Consider the following 16,670-nt stretch of genomic DNA (forward strand, 5'->3'; position numbering starts at 1 on the left):
GAGAGACAGAGAGAGAGAGAGCTCTTCCTTCTGCTGGTTCACTCCAGAAATGACTGCAACGACCAGGACTGGGCCAGGCTGAAGCCAGGAGCCAAGAGCTTCTTTCCGATCTCCCATCTGGGTGCAGGAGTCCAAGGGCTTGGGCCATTCTGCGCTGTTTTCCTGGCCGCATTAACAGAGATCTGGATAAGTAGAGCAACCAGGATTAGAGCTGGTGCCCATAAGGGATGCTGGTGCTCTTTACCGATACCATTTGTCTGTGAAATTGACGTGTGAGCATGTTTGTTTAAATGTTTGAACTGTTGATATTTCCCTCTGAGCATACTCTTCTTGCTGTCTTTCCTGGCTCAGTAATGACAACTCCATTTGGCCATAATTCTTAGAGTAATCATTGCACTCTTCCTTTTCATATTTAATCTATTAGTCATACTTAAGGTCTCTATGCTCAAAATATATGCAAGATTTGATCACTCATTTCAGTTTTTACTACCATCTTCCTAGTCCAATAAACCATCATCTCTCACCTTAATTATTCTAGTACCCTCCTCACTGGTCTCCCTGATTCTGACTTTGATCCCTCTGTAGTCTATTTCCAGCACAGCAGCCAGATGATCTTCTAAATAATTTAAAGGAGATCTTGATCTTTGTTCAAAAACCTTTCAAAATTCTACAGGACACTAAGGTGGCCTGTTAGCCCTCTAAGTTCATCTCATAATACTCCCTCCATGGCCGATTCCACAAGGACCACACTGTACTATCTGCTTTACTTGGACAACCACAGGCACATGGCAACTCATGGCTTTTATTTTATATTCCTTCTGCTGAAATACTCTTCTCTCATTCAACTGCATGGGTCACCCCTATTCTTCAAATATTTACCCCAAAATTCTTTTCCTCTAAATTATTAAAAATCAGCCTTATTCAGTTAGATAAAATCTGGTTCAAGTGTATAGTTCTCCAGACTGGCAAGTGAAACCAAGATTTCTGACAGCAGTCTCAAGTTCAGGGGTCCCATGGCTACCTCACTGCAGATTAGCAAACTAGAAATATGGATTCCCACTGGACTCCATCAAGTTTCCCAATTCACTAGAATTATTCACATAAATCAAGAAAGCTCTATATTCACAATCACAATTTTATTACAACAAAACATCAAAATCAGAACCAGTCAAGGAGACAGACATGGAATAGGATCTTGGCCTTCAAAGGTTCCAAATGCTTTGAATCCCTGTCCTCAGGGATGCAGTGTCCATAAGGCATCAATTGTGGCAATTCTTAGGTGGGGTCTTGCAACCCAAGCAGATAGCACAGTCTTTATGTATAGAGTTATAAGTGGAATTTTATTATGTAGGCATGATGGATTTAATTGTTGCTCACATATTTTAACTCAGTCTTCAGCTGTCCCCGTGCCTGGAAGGAAGGCAGATTGATACCACAATTCGAAATACCAGCCTTCCAATCATATGATGCCATTTCACTCAGGGTTAGTAGCTGTCCTAAGAATATCAGTGTGACCATTCCCAGTCTGAGTCACCTCATTGGCCTGAACTAACAGGAATGGCATCAGATTCATAGGTTTACATAACTGTGCATGAACTTGAGACAGATGCCAATGGAAGTATGTATTATTTACCCTCTCACCATGACCTCTCCACACACACAGTGATGCTCACTTTCATTCTTCTATTGTCCCCCAGCCTCATTTTTTGATTATCTCTAGCACTTACTGTCTAATGTAATATATATTTCTTTGTTGAAACACTTTATTGTCTATCTTCCCCATAGAATAAAATCTACAAAAAGCAAAAAAAAATTTATTCTGTCTGTTGAATCTCCTGTAGTTCAAATACATCTGACATAGTACATACTGGATAAATATTGATTCAATGAATAAATTTATTTTATAAAATCAAATTGTCTCATAGTCCCTCTACTCATTAAATTAAAATAGAATTTTATTTAAGTGTGACATGACATGGAATATGAAACTGAATGTTTCATATTTAAGAAATTGTCTAATATAAATAATCTCCTGTCAGACTTCTTATGATAATGACATAATTCAGCAGGGCATTCAATTTCTATCAATGGTTTCAATACTATGTTTTGATATATAGTCACTTGAAATATAGTCTGAAATATAGTCACTTGAAAATCACTATATTGCTTCTATAGAAATAATTTTCTGAATTCTCAATCAAGATTAATCTTGATATCTGTGTTAGGACCAGGCTAGGAAATATCAAGATTCCATAATCACAAGAAAATTTATACAAGAAATTAAATACATACTTACTCATAATAGAACATCTTGAGTCAATTATTGTCTTGGTTTTAACCTGCTCATCAAATGGATTATCAAATGTGTGACCAGTATCAATGACAGGCAGGTAATTTTCAGTAACACTAATGTTAGGAAGATATTCTCTGCCTTTTTGGTTAAATAAGCCTTCTCTTTCAAACCTGCCTGAAAGGAAAACCATATGGATAATCTTTCCATTTTGGTATTCTGTTAAGTAGAAAAATAGCCTGGCTGTAAAAATAGGACATATATTTCTCTATTTTGTCAAGAACTTTAGGTATTATGGCTTATTTTTGACAAGAACAGAAAGTGTTTTTGAGAAATATGAAAGTCAAGATGCTGAAACTTATCTTATAATCTTGAGATTAGAATAACATAGTGTTTCAGAATTGTGTGTCTGGGAAGTAAATTATATTTCACAAAGTTTTTAATTGATACAGAGAATCATAGCCTTGCTAAGTTTTGAAATATTTGGGGATTTTTTCAAATTATAGTCTAAAATGTTGTATCACCTCAATGGCTATTTCAATCATTTTTTGAATACCCTACCTATATCTATAATCAAAGGAATTTTATCATCTCTGGATTACAATTTGGAATGTCATGATTTATTTCATAGGACAAAGTTTCTTAAATGAACATTGGCAATGCCATTAACACTTTGCTCTTGAACTCAAGTACAAGTCAGCTCTGTTTAAGTCACCATTTACAGAAGCCAGAAATGGATGTGCAGTTAACATGGTGCTGTAAATTAATTAGAGTGAAAGTAGAAGGAAAGGAAGGTGGGCACTTTAGGAAAACAAGAATTTCTGTACCGAATCAGACCAATGGTCCTCCTGGTTTAATATCCAGGAGTCAGCTGCTGTGCATTCTAGTTTCTACAGGTTTAAAAGAAAGGAAAAAGTCTACATAATTCACCAAGACAAGTGTTCCACCTGTGATCTGGAGAAATTTTCTTCTTGACCTCTTTCAAATAATTCCCTAAAGCAGGAGGTTTCAATCCTGCTATAATATTGGTTTAGCTTGAATAGCTCTGGTTATTAATAATTCTTTAAATCAATCCCTACACAAATCAACTAGTCCATCAGAAAGCTATTTATCTCTAAAGCTCCTGAATTAATGGTTGAGTATTTCTGATTCTATGATGAAATATTAATTTATGGGTCTAATTCTATACAAGTTCTTGATGGCAAAATCTGCCTACATGTAACCATGCTGGATGAATATCTGCTTCTCTTTCCAAACTCTATTGGATTCTGAAGCTTTTGGAGGAAAAATAAAGTAAATATATGCTAACACTATTGCCAGATTTGTATGTATTCATATTCTACATATGCTGTTTGAATGATAAATAAGCTTGTGTGCTGAAGTTTTTATTTACTTAAATTTATTTGAGAGGCAGAGAGATTCACAGAAAGAAAGAGTGAGTGCCCATCCTCTGAATCATCCTCCACATGCTTGCAATGGCTAGGACTGGGCCAGGGCAAAGTCTGAAGCCAAGAATTCAATTCATGTTCTCCTTCTGAATAGCAGGATTCACATATTTGAGCTATCACCTAAAACCTCCCAGGATGTGAACTGGCAGAAAGCTGGAGTCAAGATTAGAGCCAGGAATAGAATCCAAGTGCTTTGATTTGGATTGTGGGTGTCTTAACTAACATATAAACATCCATTCCAAAGACCAATCTCTATGTGCTGAATTTCTTAAAACCTCACCTGAGGTTTTTCTTGTATGATTCTGTTAAAAGTAAAATGAATCTAAGAGAATGGGATAAAATGATTTAACCTTATCATTTTAATCTTCCATTTATGATCAAAGTACTTGTGACTGCTTTATGTTTCTTAATTATTCTAAAAACCACCTTAATATCGATATTTATAAAATACTGCATTGTTGGTGTAGCTATTTAGTCAAAAACTCTTCAAGAATACAAATGCCTGCAAGCTAAAATCTGAACCATTTTTCTAGGATGTGTCATCTGATAATGTGAAAATAAAAAAAAAAAACTAAATATATAACTCCCATAGTGTTGTTTCCTTAAGCCTAGAATCCAAGAAAATCTTTTTTTTCATAGATAGTTGCCTCAGAAGGAGATTTATCTTTTATGTGTATGCTAATTCTGTTCCCTTTCCCTAGTTTTTCCCACTTCCTTCTACGGTTTCGGTTTTGCATTTCCTCTCCTACATAATAATTTTCTTTCAAGTATATGGTGATTTTTGCCTCTTTAATAAGTTGTTCCTTTTTGTTTAGAATGATATTTTTTGTCCTTTATTTTCATGAATATAATGGTTATAAATCCCTTCGGGGAAATAAATTTACCATAATTATTTATTTTTATAGAGCCAAGATCATGTTATAACTCATAATAACAAAGATAAGTGCAAAGAAATCATAGAATCACCATTGACTAACTACTTAGAGTCATTTAAAAATGTTCTTTGAATTTCTGTTCATGCTATCTTGTTAATAATAACTCAGTACTACAAAAGTATGGATTAACTAAAACTGCAAGCATCAAAAAAATGTCAACTGATATTCATCAAAAAATCACACTTATACATACAGGATATATCAACAAAAACCACATGAATATTCTCAACGGACTTTGAACCTTTAGGCTAGGGAATACAAGAATTCCAAACAGAGATATTAGCTATAAAAAAGACAGGAAGTGAAATAGAGGAAGGAATTAATAGGGAATTGTTTCCAATTCCCACTGGCTTGTTTATAAAAAGAGTATCTGAAAAGAAGCTTGAAAATGTGAGTTCCATTATGTTCATTAACTTTACCTGAAGTCAGTGGGTAATGATTAAAAAGTTTTCAATAGGTGAGCAGATATATGAGAGAATAAGACAAAGTTAAAATTGAGACTTAAGATTGTTTCTCGAGTAATGAGGTTATTGTTTAGGGATGATGGGTAATCAGTCTCAAACTCAGGAAGTCCTGGTAAAAACAAAAGAATGAAAAACACAGATGCAAGAGATAATTTTGTATACACAATTTAATGTTCACTGTGAATTAGGACTGGGATATAGGAAGAAAATGAAACAAAAATAACGCTACACTTTTGAACATATTTAAATGTGAATGATGAAATATTTCATTGAAACAGAGTATTTTTCTTCCTTTATGTTAAACAGAATTGCATATGATAGTTGCTGGCATTGTGTCCCAATGGGTTACACTGCTGTTTGTGACACCAACATCCCATATCAGAATTCTGGTTAGAGTCCTGGCTGCTCTACTTCAAATCCACCTCCCCACTAAGTACTTGAGAAGGTATCCCAAGGTGGCACAGACCGTGGGCCCCTGACAAGCATGAGGGAGACCAGAAGGAAGTTCCTAGCTCCTGGCATCAGCTTGATGCAGCTCCAACCATTGTAGTCATCAGGAGAGTAAACCTGCAGATGGAAGAGTTCTTTCTATCATTGTCTTTCCTTCTCATTCTGCCTTTTTAATAAAAATAAGCCTTTTAAAAAAAGAAATGAATGTGATAAACTTGTCTTTAGATTTTAACTACTAGGATTTTTAACTGATACATGCTTGAATATCTTAAAAACTCTAAAACTGGTTCACCTATGTTTAATCTCATGAAAATATGGGCTACATTTTTCAGGTCTGATGAAATATTCTTGCGAAAAGTCAAAAAATTATTTTCTAACAAATATTTCAACTGAAGTGTAATATCTCTATTTAATTATGTAGTAATCCAAATGGGACCCAGAACAATAGCACAAGATGGCCAGTCTTCAAAAGCACTGAACAAAAATATCTGACCTTGAATACAGAGTCACCAAGGATATACACTAAACTACGTGCTCAACAATGCCGATTCTGGACACTATTTTTCCCCAAAGTCTTGGAAATGACAGGTGTGTGTTTTTTATTGCTTGCTTAATTAATATGGTATGGATTATGTAGAAGGAGAAACTGGCAGACTATCCGAGGCACAGAGATACTGTTAATAAACATATATGTTTGACAATCTGGTTACTTGATCTCAATGAATACATGTTATTAAGGAACTTTTATCAGATCAGTATTTTTGAGTGTTTACTATATGAGCATGTGAAGCACTTTAGTAATTAATATAGAGAGAACAAAAATGCAACAATGTGTATGTGGTTTGGTTATTGTTTGTAGCCCTTGTCTACTCCTGAGGAACAGCAGCCTTTCTATTTATTACTTACTGAATTCTTTATTTAGTGGATGATTAAGTTTGAGATTATAAAGTAAATTAAAAGTATGTCATCGCCTCATAGAATGACAGAAGTCCTAAACAGCACTCTAGCCTCAGAATCAGCCCTTAAGGCATTCGAACCGGGCTAAAAAGCCCATGAGAGTTTCACAGGCATGGAAAGCCTGTGAAAAAGGCTTTTTTCACACTGTGGCAAAAAAAAAAAAAAAAAAATGACCTAAATGAAAGATCTCTGTGAGTTAGATCCCAGCAGAAAGAACGGGCCATCAAAGAAGGAGGTACCTTTCTCTGAAGGGAGGAGAGAACTTCCACTTTGACTATGGCCTTGTCTAAATGAGATCAAAGTTGGTGAACTCAAGAGGCTTCCATAGCCCTGGCAGCTCATGACAAGAAACTCGGGTGATTACTGACGTCATAACTAAGAGTGTCAATTGTTAAATCAACAACGGGAGTCATGTGCACCTACTCCCCATGTAGGATCTCTGTCCTTAATGTGTTGTACTATGTGAATTAACGGTAAAACTCAAACAGTATTCTATACTTTGTGTTTCTGTGTGGGTGCAGTCTGTTGAAATCTTTACTTAGTATACACTATGTTGATCTTCTTTATATAAAGATAATTGAAAATGAATCTTGATGAAGAATGGGATGGGAGAAAGAGTGGGAGATGGGATGGTTTTGGGTAGGAGGGAGGTTATGGGGGGAAAAGCCATTATAATCCAAAAGTTGTACTTTGAAATTTATATTTATTCAATAAAAGTTGAAAAAAGTATGCAATCACAAAAATTAAGAGAAAAATAAGGAAAAAAGGATGAGTGAGGAGGAAAGCATAGGAAGAATCATTATGTTCTTAAAGCTGTATTTATGAAATACATAAAATCTATTCCTTTTATATAAGCAAATAAAAATAAATTACAAAAGAAAAATTAAATATAAATTTTCCCAAAGATAAAATGTAGTAGGGAAAATAAAATGTCATGCTACTTCTTATTCAGCCTATCTTTGTTCAACTAACTGGTAGTTAAATTAATATTATTTATATATTAATATTAAATATGGATTCATTTTCAGAGTAACAGAGCCATCCTTTTGTCCTCCTAGCGTGAATAATAATGATGTAACTGACTTAATTTCCCAAGAAGTTCAAAGAGATATAATTTAATGTACATTAGACTACATATATATAATCAATCATGACATGAAACACTAAAATATGAATATTATAGGTAAAAAAAATTTATTGGTTGGTTAGTAAGAATCCCTGATTCCTAGTAAGGGAAAAATTATAAAATTTACATGTTAAAACACATAATCTTAAATGTTCTGAATATATTGCACTCGTAAATATTTATTAAGGGCACAGACATATTACATATCACACACTCATAAGCAGGTTGTAATTTAGTTAACCAATCCATAGGAAGTTATTGCTTACGAGTAAGGAAACATTAATGAAATCAGTTCAGATTATCAAATACTTCCAATATCCATTATTAAGAAAATATTTTAGAGTGATTAAACATGTTTTATCTTCCTTTAATCTTCCCTGTGAAAAATGGCACATAGATCCAATTCACTACCTATTTTTAAAATGCCCAGCTGTTTAGAGCTGAAATAGTTCCTAATATCTATTTTCTGTTTTTATTTTTCAAGTAAAATAGTTGACTTTCAATGATGAGACATAATGCTGCCCAGTTCCTTCATAGCTTGGCAGTCTGCTCACAGCACCCTGTCACATTCAGGTTCTGTGCTGGACATCACAACACAATATATGCTTTTGGTTTATTGTTTGGAGACATTGGGGGATAGTTTCAAACAAATGTGAGAGTCTCAGAGCTTTATTTGATTGTTTAATATGACTTTGAATTCTAAAACATTACCACCAAAATTACAATTATCTTCTCCATCTGTTTGGGAGATGTTTCTCATATACCAGTGTTATATGCATTACCAAATGTTCTATGGCACAATCTATACCCAGAGATGAGCTTCTGCAGCCATTGGCAGAGCAACAAAGCTGCCCTGTGTCCTCTGAGAATGAATAGCAATGAGGTAATGGGTTTAATCTGCCAAGAGACCCAAACTGATAGCATTTAGCATATCATAAACTACATATTCTTAAGCTTTGTTTAAAATGTTCTTATATGAAACAGACTTAATTTGAGCAAAAATGAGTGGAGATAGTAGAGATGATTTTAAATGACTTAATTATGATAAACCACACTGAACTATTTTGGTTCAAGCTACTGTGACATATTGTAGCTGATATGCGTTTATGCCAATAGATAAAATTTCAATACTAATAATTTTTGAAGATGTGCTTCAAAAATATTTCTCCAAATACTTACGTTCCATAAACACATGGACTCTAAAGTTTTGGGGCGGCTGCTACTCCTTCCTAAAAATGTGGAACAACCTTTTAGCTTGAGCAACATTGAGCTTTATAGAAAACCATACCTTGCTCTGGTATGGCTAGTTCCCATGTGGCTGGAAAACAAGATTTTATATTTTATATTTTATCAATAGTTTTCAAGTAATTTACCTCTACAAAGGTTTTCATGTTTAATATGATTTTTATATTGTATCCTAAGTGCATAAAATGATGAAACATCAATAAAGTATCATTAATAATAAAAATATTACATTTAAATAAAATCAATGCATGTTTAGGCTTTGTAAATAATTAATGTAGAAGGATTACATAGATCAAGAACACAAGTCATGACTTAGCTGATATTTTTCGTGTTAATTTTTAAATTTTTAATGTTTTGAAAATTAGTGTTATTCAAATGATGTGGTTTGAAGTGTTCATGAATTTTTAAACGTTTATTTATTCATTTTTATTTACTTGAAAGATTTGAGAGAGAAATCAATCTTCCATACACTGATTCACTCCCCAGAAGAGAGCATCAGCCAGGTCTAGGACAGTCAGAAGCCAGGAGTCAGGAACTGCACTGGGGTCTCCACGTAGAAGACCGGGACTCATTACTTGAGCCATTATCTGCTGCCTCCAAGGTGCTTAAGTATGAAGCTTCATGAGAAGCAGAGGCGGGGCTTCATCCCAGTGGATCTGAGCTGGGACTGAATAGAAGTCTCCCAGGTCTGTGATAGGAACCCTTCAATGCTGCCTATCTCGGTCTGACTTAACAGGAAACCAGTCAGGAGCCACAACCAAGTATTGAATCAGGCAGTCTGATATGGAAGCAATTGTCTTAACAGGTATCAATTTTTATTAAAAACCCTACCTCTGACAATAACATTTTAAAAATATATGGACTGGGGCCAGCGCTGTGGCGCAGCAGGTTAACCTCCTGACCCTAAGCGTTGGCATCCCATATGGGCACTGGTTCGAGACCTGACTGCTCCACTTCCAATCTAGCTCTCTGGTATGGCCTGGGATAGCAGTAGAAGATGGCCAATGTCCTTGGGCCCTTGCACCGGCGTGGGAGATCCGGTAGAGGCTCCTGGTTCCTGGCTTCAGATGGGTGCAGCTCCAGCCCTTGAGGCCAGTTGAGGAGTGAACTATCAGATGGAAGACCTCTCTCTCTCTCTGCCTCTCCTCTCTCTGTATAACTCTGACTTTCAAATAAATAAATAAATATTTTAATAAAAAGTTACAGACTAATAAAAATATTCAAATTATTTATAAAATAAAAAACAAAATTTCCCAATATTAATTAGCATGAAAATATAACAAAAGGAGAAACACAAAATAATTCCTAAACAGCTAGACATTCACATTTATGGTTGTTTTAAGTCAATTATCTTTCCTTGGCAATTACCTCTCATTTCTGAACACATTTTTAGTACAGGTTACCACAAGCATAAGCAGAAATATGATCATTTTACTGTTTTCAGTTTTTCATCAGGTAGTTTAAGAAGCCTTACAAAGCCTACCCTGCAACTAGGAACAGCACTAGCAGCTGGAACTGCACAAATGAGAATGAAAAGACATGCTCATCTACAGTGAGAGGCTAGACTCAGGGTACAGGGCCAAGGAAAGCATCTAAGGCAAGAGGATATTTGCACTGAATTTCAATAGGAAGACAAAGTACAGAGAAGCCAGATAAGCATGGAGCAGGGATGAACTGTCTTATGCATAATGCTATGGAATTTGAATTTTATCTTAAGGAAAACTATTTAGTAACTTCAAATGAGAGACTGACATGTTCTGGTTATTGTTTCATAAATGCAATAGCTTTCACTGCATACATCTTTCAGAATTTGTAAGACTATCATATGGTATAAATGTAACAATTTTGTCCTAAGGTAGTACATTCATCTGAAGAGTTGCTTTTGTTTGCTGGAGTGTTTGTATCAGGATATACTGACATCTTTTCAATTTATTTGTTTTGATATTTTATACCTTACTTATGTTTTATTTATTCTTTGAAAAGTTATTCTGAAAGTATTGTTTTCTTTGAGTGTGAAAGCAGTTAAGAATAAATCATGTTTTTTTTTTTTCATTCAAGACATGATGCAGTAATAAAATACTTCACTAAATATATTATTATGATTTCTTATGTTTCAGTGTGATCCTCTTTAGGAAAAAAACACAGAATTTTAAGTTTTATGAATTTTGAAGAAGTTTCATCTTATTTGTGAACAATCAGTTATATTTACTTTTAGGCCTTGATTGTTACAGTGGCTGCAGTTCATATTGCCACGTTTTTAAAAATTTATATTAATGTTATATACTTGCCCCTGTTATTTTATTTTTAACTTTTCTGAATTATTTTAAATGTATTAATTTTTTACCAGATTTGTTTATTTATTTGAAAGGCAGAGTTACACACACACACACACACACACACACAGAGAGACAGAGTCAGAGAGAAAAAGACAGATGGAGAAAGATCCTCCTTCTACTGGTTCACTCCCCAGTTGGCCACAACAGCCAGGAAAAAGGCAGGAGCCTGAACTTCCATCCAGGTCTCCACCTGTGTAGCAGGAGTCCAAGTCCATGTGCCATCTTCTTCTGCTTTCCCAGGCACATTAGCAAGAAGCTGGATCAGAAGTGGAGCATCCAGACTGGAGCAGGTGCTAAATGGGATGCCCGTGAGGCAGACATCAATTTACATGCTATGCCACAATGCCGGCCCCAAAATGGCAAATTATTAGACATATTTGTTATATCCAAAATTTTGCTCTTTCTGAAATTTCAAATCCTTATTTTGTGCAAAAACATTTAAAGCAACATTTAATTATCATATATTGAGTGTAAAAGTGGATCCTTTGGGATTAGCATATTTCCTCTACATTTCCAGCTTTGTGATGCTTTAGAGGACCTCTATTATTCACAAAATGATTATAGTCATTGACCTTTTAAAATTATTTTTACATAAAAGTGGAACATTTTACATAAATCCTCAAATACTTGTCCAATGTCCATGCATTATGAACTTTTCGAGCCTAAATATATTCAAAATATATGAATATATTAAGATGCCTTAAATATTTTGACTTTTATATAAGTTTAAAATGAGTCACTACATTGTGTTTTCCAAATTAATATCTTATAAAGCTATAATTAATTTCAAAGATTTCTAACTAAAATGTGTATATTTTTAAAAATTGCTAGTCCCTATTTTTGGTTTATGTAAAATTAAAATTTTGTCTGCAGTTTAATGACTGTGGCTCTGCATCCTAAAATATTAATAGTAAAATAAACTGAAAGAGTATAAAATCATTTTAGATTTAAGTAATTTAAATTATTTTCTAGCCTCTTCAGATTTAGTTATTTCAAGTACATAAATATGTGGTTAAAGTAATAATTGGGGAATTTCTAATATTTAAATACTTTATTCTTATTTATTTCAAATGGATAAGTGTTAAAATTCTTTAATACAGAGACCTTTTTTATTTCACTGCTTCACATTATTTCTGAATATTGCAAACTATTTGAAAGTGGAAATTGCCTTAGTAATTTTTATATTGGACAAAGCAATTAATAAAGCACTTTCACTTAGTTGGTGGTTGGACAAATGTCTAACCATGGTTTGGAATTACAATATATTGTAATGAATGTAAAATCCAAATGGAATGACAATTACAAAAGTATCCCTGTGCATTAATAAATATTCATAAATAAATATTTTTATCAGAAATAATACTTTGCTGTGTAATGAGATGCATTAAGTGAGGTTTTTTTGTGTTAAGCAAAGTCAAGATGATGAATATCTATGTGTTTTTCTGGAAACTAAAGACAATATTTCTAATGTAATTTGACATAATGCAATATATAGACTTTTTTATTTATATATTTATGTGCTTCATATACATTATACAACTTACTTGTTATTTGTATTTTCACATAATACACATATGAAATGAAAGTATTTCTAGAAAAAAGCTAAAAAATAATTAAAGAAGATAAAAAATAATGAATAATAAAAAAATTGCTATGTAGTATATTAGGAGAAAATGGCATCTGTAATCAAAATTATTTTTCAAGTAATATAAACAGAGATTAAAATTTAGATTAATGTATTTTATATTCCATGTTTTACAGGAAATATTGATGAAGCAGAACAAGAGTGGAAAGCAGGATTCCATCGTTGGAACAATTACATGATGGACTGGAAAAATCAATTTAATGACTACACTAGCAAAAAAGAAAGCTGCGCAGGATTCTAATTAGTAGAATAGCCCTTTATGAAAAGTTCATAAAAGTAGATCAAAGCAAAACACTCTTACACATATACTAAGAAAGCTTTTATACAGCTGAAACAAAAATTCCGGAATTATATTGATTCCTCACATCTTTCACTTTGTATTTTACCTAGCATTTAAAATCCAAATGACTATAATATGTTTAATTAAAATTCACAGCATAGGCCGGCTCCACGGCTCACTAGGCTAATCCTCCACCTGCGGCACCGGCACCCCGGGTTCTGGTCCCGGTTGGGTTGCCAGATTCTGTCCCGGTTACTCCTCTTCCAGACCAGCTCTCTGCTGTGGCCCAGGAAGGCCATGGAGTTTGGCCTAAGTGTTTGGGTCCTGCACCCGCATGGGAGACCAGGAAGAAGCACCTGGCTCCTGGCTTCAGATCGGCACAGCATGCGGGTGGTAGCGGCCTTTTGGAGGGTGAACCAACAGAAGGAAGGAAGGAAGACCTTTCTCTCTGTCTCTCTCTTACTGCCTAACTCGTCCTGTCAAAAAAAAAAAAAAAATCCCAACATAAAATTCAACAATTAATTGTGCACACATGAAATTGAAGTGCTGCTTCAAATTCTCCTGAATAACTTTAAGACTGATTTCCTCTAAAGTAGCAGTGTTCGGTTTTTAGTCTCATTTATATTTTCACTACTATACATGAAGTATATCCTTTTAAAATGAATGACACCTTGAAGAACAGGCATTATAGTGAAGTGGAATATGCTATTGCTTGGAATGCCCACGTTCTACATTACAGTGTGGTTTGGAGTCCTGGTTCCTTTGCTTCCAATCCAGCTTCTGCCAATGCATCCTGGGAGACAACAGATGATGGCTGATGGTCTTGGGCCCCTGCCACTTAAGTGGAAATCCTGATTCCTGGCTTTGACTTCACCCAGCCCCTGCCGTTTTGGTGATTTAGAGAGTGAACCAGAGAATTGATGATCTCTCTCTGTCTCTTCCTCTATGTCTCTCTGCCTTTGAAGTACATGAAAATAAATAAGCAAACATTTTTAAATGAGCTAAACCTTGAAACACTGGATACTCAGTCATTTGGAAATATCGTATGATAGAAAGAAAATGTTGCTACCAAGAGACAAGATAAAAAGGAATATATTCCTGGAATCTATGTTTTAAAATATGTATGCCTATGATTCTCAAATTCTATTCATTTTAAGTCTTGCTCTTTCTCATCTCCATCTGCCAACTCTTCACAAACATTGTTTATATGTGAATTACCCTTCCTATGATTCAAAATAGATAGTGGGGAAAATTTTAAAGTTGGAAGTTTTTACATCTGGCTTGGGGTGACATTTCCTAGAACCCAAAATATTAGGGTTTTAATAAAGACAATTCTCAGCTCCTGAAGAGAAATGATTATACTCTTTGCTACAAACTGTATTATTTTTATAATTTAAAAAATTACATTGCTCATTTCCAAACCTGTCAAGGATACACGTAGTATTGAATAAATTCACTGAGTCGTTCCCTAAAGGGTAGCAGTAAAGGGGTTATTACTCAAGTGCTAAACAGGCTCCTGGATGGAATTGTAGGCTCCTGATTGGTCTGGCACAGCCCTGCTTATTGGAGATATTTTGGGATGAAGCAGTGGATGGGAGATCTCTTTATCTGACTCTCTCTGTTCGTCTCTCTGTTTTTCTGTCTTCAGATAACAACAATAACAACAACAACCAAAAATTAATTGTTATTTATCAATACAATCCTGGTGGAGTATTCAGTCTATGAAAGAATATACCAAAGATCACCAGATTTAAAATGAGATACACATGTGTATAAATGCAAATTTATCTACATTTATATATACACGATTCTATTGATGTCCAGCATGGGATTATAGTGAATTCACTAACTGGCACTGTGGTAAGAAAAAAGTGAAAATTTTTTAGTGCTAGAAAATAAGGGTGCATGATGGCCATAGATGGTCTTCAAATTAAGCATAAAAGCTAATATGATACAGTTTATAAACATCATATATATTATTATGTATATTTCTGTAGTTAGTTATAAAATAATACTAAAATATAAATTACATATATATTATATTGAAGGCACATGTAATAAACAAACAACAGCAACTGTTTTGATGCCATTGGCTAGTTCTGGTGTAATTGTAAAACACAATTTACAAATTAATTGAAGTGAGAAATATCACATCAATTATATTGTTAGAAGTTGAGTAAATAATAATGTTAACCCAAATACAAAGAAAGTATTGCAGGTATAAAAGCAACAAAAATGATAAAACCTCCATGTAGTCACATCACAAATCTAATAGTATATTCAGAAGTGAACACATCCAGTACAGACAATTTGTTGTACAAGTGTGGGGAAGGGAGAGACAAGGGGAAATTTTCTTCAACAATCAGCCCTTAGCTTTCATGAAGTCAATCTAAATCTCTCTTGTCCCTGTTCCAAAATCCCATCATTAGAGTAACCAGTTTTTGAAATTATAGGCAGCAGCAGTGGTCTGATGATTTTACAGGTGAGTTCCAACACAAATAGTCATGAGTGTACAACACACAGACGTACGTCTCACCAAAAGAAGACTGGTTTTCTTCCTCCAGACTTTGCTCATTTCCTCAGCTCAATTAAACACTTTATGATTACTGTAAAGATGAACAAACTTGAATTTCCAAGACATTTAGCTACCAATACCTTGACATTGTGAGATTATCCCTGTAACTCAGTTAACCACTTTCACAATGCTGTCACTGTGTTTTGTGACTGTTAAGTAGATGAATGGGGCTATATATAGCAGAGCTCAGTTGTACTATGTGGGAAGAAAGTCACATCGTAAATCTTTGGGGAAACTGGAGGAAGCATGAAAAAAAAAAGTAGAAATGAGGATGAGAAGAAACAGAAAGAGGAGGAGGGGCAACAAAGGAGGAGGAGGAGAGACATCATCTCAGTCATCTGGAACTGAATTCATCTAAATTGACCATCTAGTCACCTCAGGGTATCAGCATAGAAGAAGTGATGAGATAAAAAAATATATAAATAGATAGATCATAGATAGAGATAATTATATATATGGATATTTTCACAAGCTATACATGGGATATTTAATTCAGTGATTATCAATCTTCAGTCTTCACTACACATTAGAATCCCCAGGGACAACTGTCGCTTGCTACACCTGCAGCCAAATACATTAGGATAGCTGCACCTGAACACTAGGATGATTTCCCCAGGGTGAGGCTTATCCATTGCATTCCAGATGTGCTGACCCCTGTGATTTCCCCAATTTGTGGCAGTAGGGGACTGATTTCATGTTCTCCCCTGAAAAAAAAAAAAAAATCAAATCTCTGTGAGTCTACTCTGTGTTTCTAAATCCATTCTGATTTATTTGTCTATGACAAGTGTTAGGCATCTTGACAATTTAAGTGCAAGTTTTTCCCTAAATGAGAATTTATACATTCTAGATTAGTGGATCCCAAACTTTGTTACATTACAGAATTGACTAGGAAGTTATTAAAATTCCAAAATGCATGCCA

At 34.4% G+C, this 16,670-nt stretch overlaps 1 protein-coding gene across 1 annotated transcript in view; it reads left to right on the forward strand.

Annotated features, from left to right (window-relative positions):
• Positions 1-14,523, forward strand: part of BCHE (butyrylcholinesterase) — an 82,334-nt gene extending 67,811 nt beyond the window's left edge. The window contains exons 3-4 of the mRNA XM_002716368.6: positions 6,009-6,175; positions 13,013-14,523. Coding sequence (XP_002716414.1) covers positions 6,009-6,175; positions 13,013-13,137 — 292 coding nt within the window. The 3' untranslated portion in view covers positions 13,138-14,523. The remainder of the gene's footprint in view (positions 1-6,008; positions 6,176-13,012) is intronic.
• The last annotated feature ends 2,147 nt before the right edge of the window (positions 14,524-16,670 follow it).

This window comes from Oryctolagus cuniculus, chromosome 4 (assembly GCF_051225735.1).
Source record: "Oryctolagus cuniculus isolate XC-2025 breed Fujian yellow rabbit chromosome 4, ASM5122573v1, whole genome shotgun sequence".
Classification (NCBI taxonomy): Eukaryota; Metazoa; Chordata; class Mammalia; order Lagomorpha; family Leporidae; genus Oryctolagus; species Oryctolagus cuniculus.